Source organism: Lepus europaeus, chromosome 1, assembly GCF_033115175.1.
Source record: "Lepus europaeus isolate LE1 chromosome 1, mLepTim1.pri, whole genome shotgun sequence".
Classification (NCBI taxonomy): domain Eukaryota; kingdom Metazoa; phylum Chordata; class Mammalia; order Lagomorpha; family Leporidae; genus Lepus; species Lepus europaeus.
The window spans coordinates 27,489,585-27,507,283 of NC_084827.1; the positions used below are offsets into that span (position 1 = coordinate 27,489,585).

A 17,699-nucleotide genomic window follows, 5' to 3' on the forward strand; every position below is an offset into this window, starting at 1 on the left:
AGTCCTACTCCTGGTTGTGGTCTAATATAGTGTTAGTTTTTTAGCATGGATACTGAATTAGTCAATGTACTGAACACAGTCCAAATTATTTTTATATATATTGCTACAGTAAGTACTTACTGTTCTTTCTACACTTTTAGATTTAAAAAATTGATAAGTAACGTATGCAAAAATTACTTGACATTCATTGATACAACCAAATTAGAAAGATTTATTGTTACTCTTCCTTGAAGGGAAATGTTGTAAATCTTGCTAAAAATTAAAGATTAAAATTTTCATGTGGTTGGAGAAGTAGGAGTTGGAGAAGAGGAGGGATGCTTGTCTTTTCAGATTGTGTTAGCACTTGGGGAATGCCCTTTTATTTGGTAAGGTGAATTTACCTGTTTGACCACCAGGTTTTTTTTTTTTTTTTTTTGACAGGCAGAGTGGACAGTGAGAGAGAGAGAGAGAGAGAGAGAGACAGAGAGAAAGGTCTTCCTTTTGCCGTTGGTTCACCCTCCCATGGCCGCCGTGGTAGGCCTGGTCTCCCATGGGGTGCAGGGCCCAAGCACTTGGGCCATCCTCCACTGCACTCCTTGGCCACAGCAGAGAGCTGGCCTGGAAGAGGGGCAACCGGGACAGGATCGGTGCCCCGACTGGGACTAGAACCCGGTGTGCTGGCGCCGCAAGGCGGAGGATTAGCCTGTTAAGCCATGGCGCCAGCCGACCACCAGGTATTAATATCCTTAGTATTCAAGGCCTGGTAGAGGAAGTTGAGTTTTGATGTGTACTGGGTAAAAATGCAAAGAAAAGTTTTCACGGGAGTCTCTTTACTTTAAAGCCTCTTCTTCCCTTATTTGTATACAAATTGAATGGAGCTCATGGCCTGATGATTAAGAAAGGGTTTTCTCAGAACTGTAGCCCAGTAAATGATATTTAAAATTGAGTAGCAATTGCTGCTTATTCTGTCTTGAATTTTACAAGCAAATTAATTTGTTCCAGAGACTAATCCCTGTTTTCCTGTCTGTATCCTTTTCCTCAGCCAGCCAAGGTTCTTAAAGTTCCTTTTGCTCAGATCATTATGTGTTTATTGACGTCTCAGCTCCATGCTCTCTTCAACCTCTCCCTGGATGATTCACCCTTTTGCTAATTTTCCAAGTTACCTTAATCCTTAGATTCCATGTACAGCTGTCCCCTAACCTGTTCCATTCGGATCTTACAATGAACAGGTGCAACACAGAACTCACCATTGATTCCCATCCATCTCCTCTGCACATTATAAGCATCTTGAGTGCAGATATGGTATTTTATTCACTGGCTCATGTGATTGAATAAATTAATTCTTCTGAAGCGAAATCCTTGAACAATATCCTTGTGTCCTCTCTTTCTGTCATCTCTGCATCTGGTCCATTCCCAAGTCCTGCCAGTGCTGTTTCTGTAGCTGGTGTATCTGTCTACCTTTTTCAAACACACAGTCACTACCTTTTTGTATATGAGTCTGGGGAGGCTTTCCTACCCTTTTATACCTGGATCACTTAAGTGGTGTCCTGTCCTTGTTGAATTCCCTGTCTCTAGTCTTGAACTCAAGTCTTCCTGTCCTGGCTTCCTGCTCCTGGCAAGACTAGCAGGTTTTGTGTATGTAATCATAGGACCTCAGACAGGGCCATTTTCAGAGGTGGTATAACAGGAGTTTGGGTGCTTGGATGAGGTACATCATTGAAAACTAGTTCTGCCAATTCCCAGTGATGACCTAGAACAAATCAAATCAGTCAACTGCTCTGTCCTCACTGTATCCTTAAAACAGTGACGATGATGAAATCGTTAGTCTGGACTGTAGTGAGTGCCCTGCAAATGTGAATGAACTGTTAGCTGAACACTGTTAGAATCTCCTTACCGCTGGTCCGGTAGACCAGAGTTCTGATTCGAACAGCGTTCATCCACCAGAGTTGTAATAGCTGGGTCTGATGATAACACCTTTGCCTAGGACAGTGGAGAATTTCTAGTCCTTGTACTCTTAATCACCCTGTGGATTTTGTGACTTTAATGATGCATAATGTTCTGAGTATTCTGTTGCATTATTAAGGCTTTGCTTACTTGGTCATTGTCCTCCTCTTAATCATTTAGGTACTATCAGCTTCAACTTTCTGTTCCCTAGTTTGACTTACAGGAAATTCACAATGTTACAGAAATAAAAACTGAGGGACTATGTGTAGTCAGGCAGCTGGCTGGTGTTTATCACACTGCATACTCATTAACCAAATCAGGCAGTGGCCGTCCACTGCACTTTGATGACCCGAGTTACAGTCTGTTGGGCTAGGATCAGATGCAAGTGCATTTAAAAAGCTCTTAAGTGTTAATTGTGGTAAATGCCCAGTTGAGATCTCTTGCATTCAAGTTAAGATTTGACCTTCTGGCTTCCTTGAACTGATGAATTACAACACTTTAGGAATGACCTTAATTTTTTTATTAGACCCAGCACACTTCTGTTTTGGAGAAATTAAAGCTCCCCATCACCCTTTCTCTCCATCCTGCCAATCTCTTAGCCACTAAGATGGGTTTGAAAGTCCTATGTGCCCAACACCATGCTCAACACACCAGTGTTCACCGAAGTCTCTGTTCATAGCTCATAGGCTACCTTTCTCATTGGGATTTAAATGTTTAGTAACCAAAATAGAAACAGTGTGACGGTGAAAATGAAAGTTTCTGGCAGTGGTCAGCTGCCGCCTCCTGGGATTCCTCCACAACATTGTTTATAATGAGTCATGTTACTTTCTTACTTTTTCTCTGAAGTGGTGTTCATTTTTTTTTTTTAAATCTTATACTGAGCAAACATTCACATATTTTTATATTTAAAGCCTATTAGAAGCACTACATATGCTTAAAAAGTACATTCTTCCCAGTATGCTTATTGTTTCTAATGAAGGTAACTTTTTTTTTCCCCTTAGCAAGGTCAGCACTGGACATTGCTGCACGTTGTAAGTGTTTCTTCTTGATATTTTACAATTGATTTGTCTGACTTAGGCATGTGAGAGCTTCTGTTCAAGCAATCTCAACAGTTCAGTGTGAGCAAAAACTGATACTAGACCTTGATCTTTAAAGATAAAAGCATGTTATTTGATTGGGCGACCTGATCTTGGTATTTATTCATGACAGGACTGTTGTTTCATTAGCACTTTGATTTTAGTTTCAGTCTTGAAGTATAGAAAGTTATGGAGGAGTGAAAGGAGAGCTCTTCTTTGGAACCACTACTTGGGCAGATAGTCAGAAGGACATTAAACTTTTGGGTGGTCCTGGAGGTAACCCATTATAGAAATGGACTGGAAATATAAAGTAACAGTTCCAGCCTCCTGCATTCTGCAGGATAAAATTAAGCTCAAGAATAGACAAAAATATTTACACTCAACAAAATCATACTACTGATCCATTTCTGTCCATTAGTAGCTGGTTTCCCAGGAGGTTCTGGTTTTTTTTGTATTTTGTTGTTGAATGTTTGGAGATCTTTGAAACCTTTGGGAAACGAATTTTAGCATATATTTTAAAATATGTTTGTCCTAATGCTTTACCTGATACCCTTCCTTTGTGGCTTGAGCTACAAAACAAACTAATTGTAGTCTGTTAATTTGTTTTCTAACCAAACCACCCCCCACAATAAAAAATCATTTTTTCTCCCCTAAAGCTACAAAGCCTCCCAGATATAAATGTGGAATTTCAAAAGCTTGTCCTGAGAAGCATTTTGCTTTTAAAATGGCAAGTGGAGCAGCCAACGTGGTGGGACCCAAAATCTGCCTGGAAGACAATGTGTAAGTATTTGCCGACTGGAAACTATAAAATATGCTATTAAGTTGTAGTCAGGGATGGGCACACGGCACACTGGGTAAGCTGCCATTTGAGATGCTCTCTTCCTGCGCCGGAGTGCTCAGGTCCCAGTCTCACCTCTGATACCACCTTCCTGCTAACGTGCATCCTGGGAGGCAGCAGGTGATGGCTCCACTCGTTGAGTCCTTGCCACCCACCTAGGACACTTGGATTGAGTTTAGACTCCTGGCCTCCACTGGGCCCTGCCTTGGCCATTGTGGGCATCTCAAGAGTGAACCAAAACAAACAAACAAAGTGAACCAGAGGATGGAGGATCTCTCTGTGTCTGTCTCTGTCTGTTTCTCCCACTCCTTTCAAATCAGTTTAATAAAATAAATAAATAATAGTTGAACCTGAGTTTAATGGATCTTCTGAAAGTGTGTACGGCATGCTTTTTTTTTTTTTGACAGGCAGAGTGGACAGTGAGAGAGAGAGACAGAAAGGTCTTCCTTTTGCCGTTGGTTCACCCTCCAATGGCCGCCGCGGCCAGCGCACTGAGCTGATCCGAAGGCAGGAGCCAGGTGCTTATCCTGGTCTCCCATGGAGTGCAGGGCCCAAGCACTTGGGCCATCCTCCACTGCCCTCCCGGGCCACAGCAGAGAGCTGGCCTGGAAGAGGGCAACTGGGACAGAATCCAGTGCCCCGACTGGGACTAGAACCAGGTGTGCCAGTGCTGCAAGGCAGAGGATTAGCCTAGTGAGCCGTGGCGCCAGCCAGTTGGGCATGCTTTTACTAAGGGAAGTTGATTTTAGTTTTCTTTTTACAATTCATTCCTCATGCACTTAAGGAGTCAAAATTCTTAAATTGTGCACAAGACAGCGAGAAGATAGCTGTTCCAGCTTCATGTAAACATGTGGAATTTCCTTAGGGCGAATTCTGTACATCTGAACCGTAACCTTTGGTAGCCACCAGACACTAACTAAGATGAGAAACTCAGTTCCTTTGTCACAGTTGCCATATTTCAGGTGCTCAGTGGCCACACGTGGCTCCTGGTCATGGAACCGAATAGCACAGAATATTTATTTCTGTCATGGCAAAGTGCTGTTGACAGCATTGCCCTAGGAAATGAACTCTGCCGTACAAGCCATCACCTTTCATTTTAAATGTTCAAGTGCTGCTTGTTGAAGTGTGACACGATCCAGCTAGAACCTCAGCTCCATTGCCGCACACCCTGCTGTCACTAAGCTGGGTGGTTTCCTAGGTTGAGATCCTCTCCAATGTATGGATTTTAGGTTTTGCAGTATCCTACCTTGGTGTCACCCATCCCTTGTAACTTCAAGTTCCTGCCTCTGGTGTGCAGACTCTGCTTTTGGTAGGTTTCTTTTTAGTCTTCTATCACCTAGAAAACTAGATATGTGAGCATACTTAAGTTTCATGCAAAATAATAAATACGGCATTAGTTGTGTAGAGTTGATAACTTTATAGAGAGGAGATTCAGCCTAAACTAAGCAGGTTCTCCCAGCTCTTTTTGTGTCTCTTCTTTGAAATGTACATGATCTTAAGTTGTTCTGTTGCTCCTCTTTGCAGCTGGTTATTGAGTGGAAGGTCATTTGGCCACATGGAACACTTTCCTTGCAGAGTGAACGTTTGAGCAGCTAGATGATCGTTATGCTGTTGGTCATTTCCTTCCTTCACAGGAACAATAATCTTTAGTTATTGCATTATTTTCTGATTTCTCAGTATAGTTCTGTTTTGCTGAGAGGTAATAAAGCATTTGCATCGTAGAAGCTTATGGGCTTGTAAAAAACATTCCCTTTTCTGCTTCTCACCTTATCTGGCTGAAGAGACCCCAAGTTTGATTCTAAATGATAGAAAGTTCCTTTAAAATAGCTGCCCACAGATGATCTCTGAGTACCTACGCTGCCCCCTTGCAGCATGTAAGTTTAATGAGGAGAAAAAGATTTCAGACTCCTTTTTTACTAGCAGGGTTTCTGTTCCCTGATTATGGAAGTTAAAAAGAAAAGAAAGAGAGCATGTAAGTGGAGCCTGGTTAAAAAATAATAATAATAAGGTACTGGGCTAGGAGCCAGGGAATTTGCTTCTAGCATGGTAGGCTTGCCATGTAAAATTTGTACAATTTCTTTAACCATTAAATTGAGGCAGACCACCTATCCACCTTCATTTCAACAAGCCTCCTGCCAATCCCATGAGAGATTACATCATTGGTGGGATTTTATAGCTAGGCCTCGGGTCTTGAAAATAGTCCCTGCAGAATGGCAGAATAATTGGCCAGGGATCCCCAGTGGAGACACTACGGGGACCAATTCATAGTCCAGTGCTTTTTCCAGTATGTTTCTATGTTGAAGGCCTAAAGGTTGGTTCATGGGTTGGTTGCTTGCTTGCTTGCTTTCTGTCCTCCTCCTCTTTTTCTTCTTCTTTTGTAGCTTTAAAGAAAGAGTCTGACTTTTCTAAGCATGATTGGTACACCTATGTAACAAGGTTTTATTGAGCATAGTCCACCCTCTTGTGGAACTTGGAGTCTAGTAAGGGTATCAGCTTCCAAAGCAGTAAATGCAAGTAAGTCATTGCAAGTTACGGTCGTGGCTGTGCATGGTAGCTGGGTGTGATGAGTGCTGTGGGGTGCTGGTGGCAGTGACGTGGGGTGTCCGCTGCAACATAAAGGATTAGGGAGCAGGTTTTAGGGCAGCCTTGTGTTCGAGAGCCAAAGCCACAAGAAGAGGGGCAGCAAGGGGGCAGACTGAAGGCAGAGACAGCAAAGACCTGGAAAAGGAAATCAGTCCTGGCTATGGTAGAAGTTTGCAGGACAGGCGGGTAAGGGGTTCAGATCTTTTTGGGGTATATTGAGAAAGTGATGATGATTTTTCTGACTCTGCCAGGTCATGATTTCATTTGTTTTGAGAAAATAAAAAGCTGTAAAAAATGATTCTAGGAAAGAGCATAGAGAACAATTGGAAAACCATTGCTAGTAGCCGCCATAGCTTCCTGTTGGTAAATGATGTGGTTTTTTTTTTGTATTTTTTGGCACATTCAGTAAAATTTAAATAATAAAAATACCTAAATAGAAATTTTAACATTTTCCTGAGTTAACTACTGCTAGAGCAGAAGTTGCAGTAGGGGCTGTTTGTCGCTTAGTGTTGTCACAGCTGCAGTGCTGCCACTCAGAGAAGCCAGATACTGCTAAGCACACTAGATGCTAACACCATTAGAGGCAGAAGTTGAAAAACTCTGGTATAGATAAAAGTTGATACTGAAGATTAGGTTGGGGTCCAGAGCTGTGGTGTAGTGGGCTAAGTCTCCCTACTCACCTGTTTATTCCCCAAATACCTGCAACAGCTGGACCTAGACAAGACTGAAACCAGGATCTAGGAGCTCAATCCAGGTCTCCCGTGTGGGTGGCAGGGACTGGAATACTTGAGCCATCAGCTGTTATCTCCTAGGGTACACATGAGCAGGAAGCTAGAATCAGGAAAGAAATCAGGACATGAACCTAGGCACTCTGATATGGGGGCTGAATGTCCCAGCTGATGATTTAAATGCTGAACCGAACACTTGCTCCCCATTCTTCACTTCCAAACTAATTTTAACCTGTATTTCAGTACCTTTCTCCAATCTCCATAGACTTCTTTAACTAACGTGATTCTTTTCCTGGGAGTATTAATGTACTGTACTACGTAAAGTATTTCAGTGTCTGAGTGATCTCTTCTGTGTCAGTTGTTTGACTAGCATCTCAGTAAGAGAAGGAAGACATCACATATTCCAGTGTCTCCTCCACAAAATTAGACACTTATCCTTACTGGAGTGTGTTGACTCAGGAGTGTCTGTGTGACAGGTCGGAGGAAGGAGCTGGTTTAGAGAGATGGGCAGATGTGCTCCACAACAGCTCTCTCTCAAAGACTTGGTTTCTTCTTGCTGGTTGCCCTGCCAGCCTCTAGGTTTCCTCCAGTCCACATGACTCAGATGAAAGGAGAGGGGAGCCAGGCAGGTGGAAGGCAAGCACTTCTCTTTGAACAGGTGGGACACGTTGCCTCTGTCCACAGCCCATCCAGAAGACAGTCCCTTGGTCCTATCCACTGCAGTGGGTCTGACATCTCCCACTGGGCGGAGCCAAACCAAGTCCTCCTGTTGTGAAGGAGGCGGAGCAGATGCTGGAAGACTTCGCAGTAGCAACTCCAGGTTCTTAAAATAACCAAATACTATACAAGTAACTTAGTTTAATTGTCAGTGTGGCTCCAGTCTCAGAAAAGATCTTGGTAGTCTTTCTCAGAGGTTGATTTCATTGGGGAAAAATCATTTTAAAAGGAGAAAATGAAATAGTTCATCAACTTGACTGTGTAAATGTGCCAGACTCACCAGAATTAATGCTTTCATTGTAAATGTTGGACAGGGGTTGGGTACAGTTTTTAAGCTGCCACTTGGGACTCCATATTCTACATCATACTGCCTGGATTCAGGTCGTGGCTCTGCATTCTACTCCAGCTTCCTGCTAATACGTGCCCTGGGAGGCAGCAGATGATGGCTTAAGTGATTGGGTCTCTGCTACCCATGTGGGAGACCTGGATTGAGTTCTGAGCTCCTGGCTTCAGCCTGGCCTACCCCCAGCTGTAGTGGGCATTTGCAGAGTGAACAAGTTTACAGGAGATTTCTCTCTCTCTTCCCCTTTAAAATAAAAGAACTCCGGGTCAGACACTGTGGTGTAGTTGGCTAAGCCTCCATTGCCAGCACCCATCATATGGGCACAGTTCATGTCCTGGCTGCTCTTCTCCCAATCCAGCTCTCTGCTCATGGCATGGGTAAACAGTGGAGGATGGCCCAAGTTCTTGGGCCCCTGCACGCACATGGGAGACCTGGAAGCAGCTCCTGGCTCCTGGCTTCGGATGGGCCCAGCTCCAGCCCTTGCGGCCATTTGGAGAGTGAAAGGGAAGACCTTTCTCTTTGTCTCTCCCTTTCTCTCTCCAACTCTGCCTCTCAAATAAATAAAATCTAAAAAAAAAAAAAAAAAAAAAAAAAAGGCCGGCGCCGCGGCTCAATAGGCTAATGCTCTGCCTGTGGCCGGCGCCTGCACCCCGGGTTCTAGTCCCGGTTGGGGCGCTGGATTCTGTCCTGGTTGCTCCTCTTCCAGTCCAGCTCTCTGCTGTGGCTTGGGAGGGCAGTAGAGGATGGCTCAAGTGCTTGGACCCTGCACCTGCATGGGAGACCAGGATAAACACCTGGCTCCTGGCTTCAGATCACCATGGTGCACCGGCTGCAACGGCCATTGGGGGGTGAACCAACAGAAAAGGAAGACCTTTCTCTCTGTCTCTCTCTCTCACTGTCCACTCTGCCTGTCAAAAAAAAAAAAAAAAGAGAGAGAGAGAGATTAGGGTAGTGGACATGATTTTAGTGATAAGCAGGAGTCAACATATTATGAAGATTAAGAGATCTCATTAGAAAAGTTTGGGTGTAAACCCCAGGTGTCAGTGAAACAAGAGGTGCAGTCTTTTTTTCACTTTGTGATAGAGAATGTAGAATGTGCTCATGTTAAAGTCACAACTGTCATCTGAGGCAAATAATCTCATTGGTTTTCAGTCCAAGGTTGTTACTAGGAATTATTTCACTTTATTATAAATATTTAGTGCAGGAGAACATTGGAGACTATTTTGAGTATTTTGGGGGTTTCTTTCTATTTTTTTTTTTTTTAAACAAAGGACCAGGTTTGGCTGTGAGTGCTCAGAAGTAACGTCAAGGGTAATATGTAGGTAATTATGTAATCCATTAATTATAGCCATCTAAAAATGTAAAAACTCAATGAGTATTGAAACAAATGGGCCACATCGTGGTGTAGCAGCTAAAGCCACTGCCTGGGAGGTTGGCATCCTATTTGCAAGCTGGTGTCCCAGCCACTCTACTTCCAATCCAGCTTCCTGCTAGTGGCCTGGAAGAAAGTGGAAGATGACCCAAGTTCTTGGGCACCTGCACCCATGTGGGAGAACTGGATGAAGCTCCTGGCTTCAACCTGGCCCAGTGTTGGCCTTTGCGGCTATCTGAGGAATGAACCAGCAGATAGATAATCTGTCTCTCCCTCTCTGAGTTTAAAAATAAATAAATATTTAAAACAAATAAAAGAACCACTGAATTGATTTGGCCCATTAGCTATAGCTTGCTAAATAAACCCTGCTATATACTATTCATTTTAAGTAGTAGTAGCTACAACAAAATTTGAAGATTTAGAAACAAAGTTTGGAGATTTAGAATAGATCTACAAATTATATAATCATTTCCTTTAGATCTTTCCCTTGAGGTGTATGGTGGGGATGGCACCTTCATATGCATGAAAGATAAAATATTTCAACATGGGTTAGTAAGGGTAACTGGCTTTTACACATTTTAAATCTTCAGTAGTTTTCCATTTGTTGAGTTTTCCTTGATTTGAGTTCGTTTTTAAAAATTGATAGGCTGCTGCCCTCTTGTGGGCAGCCTGTGTCATTGTGCTGCTTCCTTACATCTGTTTCTTTGCTTTATGATAGACTTAGGTTTATACAATACAGCAGCTTACTCTGAAAAGATGGCTACTTGGAAACATAACTGTGGCTGTTAATCTAAGAAGTTAACCAAGACTACTACTTTGTGATATTATTGTATTTTCTAATCTGATAGATATGAAATTCTCTAATATTTACTTATCTTAAAGGGGCAGAGCAAATGCACTTTGAAATTTCCCTCCTCTTTGGAAGCCGCTTACTACTGCATTGGTCATGTGGTAGAGCGTAGACCTCTCTGTGTTCTTTTGTTTAGATAGCTTTGAGACATAACTCGCATGCCATTCTCTTCAGTCAGTGGTTTTTAATGTATGTACAGGTGTGCAGAATCTCTGTCACAATCTATTTTAGAATATGTCTGCATCTCAAAAAGGCACACTATACTTTTTGGCTCTCACTCTCTTATCTCACTCACCACTGTCCTGGTCCTAAGTTACCGTTAGTTTACTTTCTGTCTCCATGGATGCCTGTGTTGGACATTTCATTTAAGTGGTATCAGGTAATATTTGCTCTCTTGGGATCAGTTTCTTCACTTAGGATACTATTTTCAAGTCCGTGTTGTAATGTGTTGTGTTAGTGCTTTCTTTTGCGGCTGAATAATGATCCATTCTACAGTTAGTACAATAGCTTGTTTATCCGTTCATCAGTTGATAGACATTTGAGTTGTTTGCACTTTGTGGATTTAATAATAATGGTTCCATAAACATTTACACAAGTTTTTATGTGAACACATGTTTTTTTCTTTATACTGAAGGGAGCGGATTTTGGTTCTAGTGGTGGCTGTTTGTAGTATTTGAGGAGCTGTTCTGTGTATCGTTTTTGACACTTAGGTTATCTGACTTAGTGTTTGTAGACACCCTAGTAGAGGTGAAGTGATATTGCATTGTGGCTTTGATTTGCATTTCCACATTGATGAATGATGTCTAGCATCTTTTCTTGTGTTTGTTGACCATTTGTGAGAAATGTGTATTCCAAGCCTTTGTGCATTTTTGCATCAGGTTGTTTCTTATACTTACAGATAGCATCTGTCACTTTATTTTTTAATTCTCTGTGGCTGGTTCTTTTTATTTATTCTTTTTGCTTTGAAGATTTATTTTATTTATTTGAAAGGCCAAGCTGCAGAGATAGAATGAGGGACAGAAGGAGAGAGCACTTCCATTTGCTGGTTCACTCCCCAAATGGTTTTAATTGCCGTCTTCTGCTTTCCCAAATTCTCAGGGAGCTGGATCAGAAGCACAGCAGCTAGGATTTACTGGGTGCTATGGGACGCCAGTGTCACAAGCAGCGGCTTAGCCCACTGTACCCCAGTTCTGGCCCCTCTCTGGTTTTACTGTGTTCTTTTGAGTTACGTGAATTTTTTTTTAGAATTTCCTTTTGATTTATAGTGTTTTTGAGTCTATCTTTTTGCATAACTTTTCATAGTGACTGCTCAGACTACACAAAACGTTTGCGGGCTCAAGCTCTGGACTTAAAGTGAGGGACAAAATGTACATTATGCAGATTCAGCTTTAAAGTGGGTCATGCCTTTCACTGTCATATGATGAATAGCACAAAAAATTGAAGAAATAATTGTCTCATATTTGAAAACGTACCTGATTCAGCAGACATTGACAGGAGGGTGGTTAATGTCTCTTCTGTTTCAGATCACTCTGATGTTGCATAGAGTGGAAGAGATTACCTGATACAGTGTGATCCCTGGAGATGGAACAGGGCATGTGCATAATGTTCATGTGTTTTAAGGATTTTTCCAAAGTGATATTTTGTAATCTGATACAGAGCAACAAACAACAGTGTAGTATTTCAGTCCCAAAGCTTTTTGATAAATATTTCCATTTGTAAAATATTATTTAAGGACATTCCTTTAAAGTTACTCAGTGTTACACTGTCTGCTCTGACTTGGTAGAAACCTTTAAATGCCCCCTGCAGGATCGACTGAAGGATGTGCCGTACATGTGTGTACGTGATGTTCCTAACGTGGTTTTTTTTTTTTTTTTTTTTTGGCATGACTTTATTTTTGTGATCCGTGTGCAGCATCTGATTCTAAATTTGTCTTGACTTTTCCCCTTCAGTTTAATGAGCGGCGTGAAGAACAACGTTGGAAGAGGGATCAACGTCGCCTTGGCAAATGGTAAGAATCATTATTTTAGCTTGTGAATGTAGCGAGGCATATTCTTGTGCCCCAAAGTGGAATGCACTCCAGCTCCAAGGGAGCAGGCTACCAGCGCCACTCTTGACCCTGAAGTCCTAAGTCCCTCATTCCCTCCTCACCCCTAAAAAACATTTACTAGTGGATACTCAGTGTGTTGAGTATGTTGTTAGCAAGGATTCTCGAAAGCAGTGCAGCTTCCTGTGTGCTGTGTGGGGACTTGTCCTGGAATTGTCAGCTAACAACCCTTCCACTGCTCACTGGATGAAGCTACACCGCAAATACTGCAAATACTTCATTCCGTGAAGAAACCTTGACAGGAATGAGGGCGGCACAGAGGATGGTGGATTTTGGGGTGGGGTAGGAGGTGGAACAAAGATTAGGGATTTATTGTAAATTTTTAGTGTTGTTCCCATTGAATCCTGGACATTTTGAGTATTCTTGAAAAATTGAATCTGAAAATCTGCACCCCTGAAGTGAGGCCCATGGCCTAGTAATCCTCACCATTCTGATAGGAAAATTATGCTGTCAGGCCATGGAGGGTGTTAGGAGCCACTGTTACCTTTCCCAGTTTGGGTGTAGGAAGATGTTCTTTGTTCACAACAGAAAATGAACTTTTGCAGTTTTTTACCCTTGTTTTTCGTAGGAAAAAAGGTTCAGTATCTATTCACCTATTTAATTGATAGCAAAAGGATACATTTTAAAGGGAAAAGAAATGTGCATTCTTATAACATTATGAGGACTTTAATACAGAAAGTATCTGATTCAAGGATGTATATTTTTTGTTTGTGAAACTTGTATGTATTTTTGAGTAATTCTTACATGAGGGAAGATGGTCACACCTAAAGCTGAAATGTGTGTAAGCTTGAATAGGAGTGTTTTGCAGTTGGTGATAAACTTCTGTTTGTCATTCTTCGGCTTAAAAGGTTAATGACGAAAGTATTATCCCAAACTTAATCTTTGAAAATGTGTTTCAGACACATAGAATTTCCATCTTAAGTTGTTCTCCAAATAATTCTGTCTTGGGTAATGAAGTCACATGAGTCATTGGGTTAAGATCATTTGCCCTGTATATGTCAGAAGCATAATCTGATGTGAATTCATTTTCTTTCAGGAAAAACAGGAGAAGTATTAGACACTAAATATTTTGACATGTGGGGAGGAGGTGAGTGAACACATATAATTCTGAGTATTGTTGCTGGCACTGACTCAGTCACCTCAGTATAATGCAACTCATTAATGACAGAGTAACAGGACAGCTTGTGTGTTCATTTTGTTTCACTTTATTAAATGTCCTATATGTAAGCCATCAGTCAATTGGATGTACTGATGTGTAATTGAGTACAATAAAAGCAAAGTTGATATTTTAAAAAAATGACCTGAATCTTATTTTCTACAGGACAACTGAGTCACAGCTAGACTTCCTTAGGGTTCGTGCCTGAGAGTCACAAAAAGAACAAGTAATCTGCAGACTGGCACAACCAGTGCAACTGATGGAATGGATTTCTTTACAACCGATTTTTCTGTCACAAAAATAAATCAGGACCAGTAGAATTTTTTTAAAGATTTATTTCATTTATTTGAAAGGCAGAATGACAGAGAGTGATATCTTCCACCCTCTGGTTCACTCTGCAAACGGCTGCAACGGCTGAGTGAACCCGTGTTCATATGGGATGCTGCTATAGCAGGCAGCCGCTTAACACACTGCACCACAGTGCTGGCCCAAAACCAGGAGAATTAGGCATACAGGATAAACTGTCAGGTTTTAGAAAAAGCAATAATCCTATTATTCCTTCCAGTTCTGTCTTCTGACTCGTGGCCAGATGAATATTTTAGATAAGAAATAGTCAGATTTTCTCTCCTTCGCTGGACTTAGAGTCATGCACGGATTTTTTTTTTTTTTTTTCCTTCCCTATTTGGAAGACCTTTAAGGGATGGGAAGGAGCCATCAGCAGACAGACAAGAACCTGCCCCACAGAAGGATGCCACCCACTGTGCGAGGGGAGGAGGGCGGCTCTGGGCCGTTTCCTAAGGGGGGAAACTCCCGAGGAGCCAACAGCTATTCATCAGTCTTTCTGAAATGTATGTGAAGAGTGTTCAGACAATGTGGGTTTCCAGCATTCTTTCAGCTTGTGATAAGATGCTGTGTACTATTTTGTTTCTTAAACGAAGCTAGAAAATTTTGTAGCTGTCAAAAGTTGTTTATGCTTAAAATCCTAGCATCAATTTTAACTTCTGCAGGCATGACTGGTCCTGCTTAAAGAATATTGTGTAGGAAAACTCTTACAGGCAGACGAGTGGCTGCTGAAAGCGCTCAACCAGGTCCAGCAGCGGTTGCAGTGCCCTCTGCATTTAGATGGAAATCGTTTGTTCACTGTTTTGTTACATTTTTCTGAGTTGAAAATGGTACTATTAGAGAATCTGATCAATTAGAGAAAATCTGCAGCCTTTGCTATGGAAAGAAAAATTGGATAAATTTGCAGTAACCTAGTTTTGAAATAGTATTAGATCTGGGGGCTAGAAGGAACCCTGACATTGTAAAGAGCTCAAGATGTAAAAAAGATTCATGATTCTTGAAGTGTCTATCTGGCATCACCACTTTGTAGGCAGTTTTGAAGTGGTTTATTTTAAGTCTTTGTGGATCTAGCGTTTGCCATAATTAGGTTGGGGTTTGGGGATAACCTAACCTAAATTCCTTCCACCACTTGATAACAAGTAGAAGATCCTTTAAATTTGTGTGTGAGTGAATTGATAGGTTAAAGAAAATGACAGATTTCTTTGAGAATTGGATAAAAGCCGTGTGTCTTCCGAGAAAAACATCAAAGTTTTGCATAAACTCAAGGAATCTGTGAGTTTCTCTCCTGCTTCCTGAAGCTTATTCATAGATGACAGAATCAGATTTTCCATAGTCCCAATTATATATGTGAAAGATCCCTTCCCTACGTTTTTTACTTGATGTCATGTTTTCACATGGCTTTACTGTGTGTTTTGTTTTGTTTTGTTTTGTTTTTCTCTTTCCTTTCGCCTTAGGCATATCAGTGCAGAAGTCACAGCGTACATCAGGACTGGGAAATTGCAAGCTGGATGTGGAATTATATTAAGATTTGGATTACTTGACATTAAAAATTACAAATTTATATGGAAATTATCTTTTATGTTAATTTCAGAGATTATCATGGTGGTTACTCAATAATTGTTTTCAAAAAACAAATCACTATTTTTTTCTTCAGATGTGAAACCATTTATTGAGTTTCTGAAGGCCATACAAGATGGAACAATAGTTTTAATGGGAACATATGATGATGGAGCAACCAAGTATGTAAGCTTAAAACCTTATACAACTTTCTGGAGGTATAATTTATGATTATAAATGCAATCCATTTTCATTGAAAAAAATTATAAGATGGAGCAGTGTACTCTAACTACTAAAAAACACTATTAGCTTGTTTCAGTTTATTTTCTTCCTTTCTGGATAAATATTTATCATGCATATATTGTTGTAATATTAGAATGACATTGTATATAGAAGGTTTTATACTTTTAAATTTTGGTTTTTGATACCCTTAATTTGTTTTCCCTGGCATTGATATTCTTCAGTAGTAGTTTTTTTTTTTTTTCCCCATGGTTGACAGTTCATCATATTGGCTCCCCTTTATTTAATTTTGATTTATTTATTTTATTTATTTGAAATGCAGAGAGACAGAGAGCTATCTTCCATTTACTGGGTCACTTCCCAATGCCTGCAACAATCCTGGCCTGTGCCAGAACAAAGCCAGGAGCTCTGAACTCAATCGTGGTCTCCCACGTTGGTGAAAGAGACCCAGTGATCTGAGTAGTCATGGCTGCCTTCCAGGTGCCCATCAGTAGGAAGCTGGCATTGAGAGTGAGCCAGGACTGAACTGAGGAACTCTGAGAGGGGGTGTGGGTGTCCCACCCTGCCCCTTAACTACAATGTCAAACACCTCCCCAGCTCACGTTCGTTTGAAACTTCCTCTTTTGTCAATGTTTACATCATATAAATTACATTAAGATAAACACCCTTTTATATTATTTTTGTTGCACCTTTGATTATATCCTAAATAGGTCCCTATTGAATTAATTGTCAAAGATGTAGTTGTGATATATATTTTATGATGTTTAATAAATGATAGATAGTTTTGTAACTTTTTTTCTTAAAATGATGCTTGTAAAAATTTGGAAAATAAAAGCACAAAGAAAACAGTTCGTTGCACTGGCCAGGGATAAGCATTGATAGTATTTAGTTTCCACTCCAGATGAATTAAAATACTTATTTTCTTTGTTTTAAATATTTAGAATAATAGTATCTATTGCTTACCTTTTCACTCCTGGGATGAATATTTTCCCATATTGTTAAATATTCTTTATAATAAAATTGTTCAGGTCGGCCTACTCTAGTTTTGAAACGTGTCATGATTTATTTAATATGTCTATTAGGAACTTGAGCTATTTCCTGTTTTGTGCGCTTAGTGAAATGCACTGTCTTAAAAAGTTTTTAACAATCCCTGTCTATTTCTTCAAGACAATTTTGAGTGGGATTGTTGAGTTAAAGGATGTACAGTTTTTTCGAAAAATGATTTTAAAATTCGCTTTAGTTTTATATTTTTTCAAGAGTTCCATGACACTACTGGTTAGTAATTTGAAATTCCACTTCTGAAAATTTTGAAAAGATAGCTTGCCTTTCAAAAAACATGCCTTTCTTTGATTATTGGTGAAATTAGATTTAATGAATATTGTTTTGTTAGAGCCTTTTTATATTAAGTACACTAATTTCGTATGTTAAAAATGTGGGTTTTTTTGTATATCATTTGCTTTTAATTTTGTGACTTTTTAAAATAGGTTTATTTGTTTATTTGTAAGGCAGAGTTAGAGAAAGAGACAGAGAGAGATCTTCCATCTGCTGGTTCACTCTCCAAATGGCTGCAAAGGTCAAGTGTGGGCCAGGCCAAAGCCAGGAGCCAGGAACTTCATCCAGATCTCCCGCAGGGGTAGCGGGGGCCCAAGCACTTGGGCCATCTTCCACTAGCAGAGAGCTAGATCAGAGGTGGAGCAGCCGGGACTCATAGTGGATGCCAACAGGGTTCAACATGCTGCGCCACAACGTGGACCCCTTAATTTTGTTACTTTATAGACTATTTTGACTTCTAAAAGGTTAGACTAATTCTTATGTAGTTAAGTCTTGATTTTCCTTTTTTGTTTCTTCCACTTTTATACTTGAGAAGTAT

The 17,699-nt window shown here is 40.7% G+C and overlaps 1 protein-coding gene across 3 annotated transcripts in view; it reads left to right on the plus strand.

Moving 5' to 3' along the window:
- The window catches only part of FAM3C (FAM3 metabolism regulating signaling molecule C), a 52,156-nt gene that overhangs the window by 21,538 nt on the left and 12,919 nt on the right, over positions 1-17,699 (plus strand). For all 3 annotated transcript variants that reach the window (XM_062206691.1, XM_062206681.1, XM_062206699.1), the window contains 5 exons: positions 2,925-2,954; positions 3,656-3,779; positions 12,380-12,438; positions 13,571-13,621; positions 15,687-15,771. In XM_062206691.1, the coding sequence (XP_062062675.1) occupies positions 2,925-2,954; positions 3,656-3,779; positions 12,380-12,438; positions 13,571-13,621; positions 15,687-15,771 (349 nt within the window). The remainder of the gene's footprint in view (positions 1-2,924; positions 2,955-3,655; positions 3,780-12,379; positions 12,439-13,570; positions 13,622-15,686; positions 15,772-17,699) is intronic.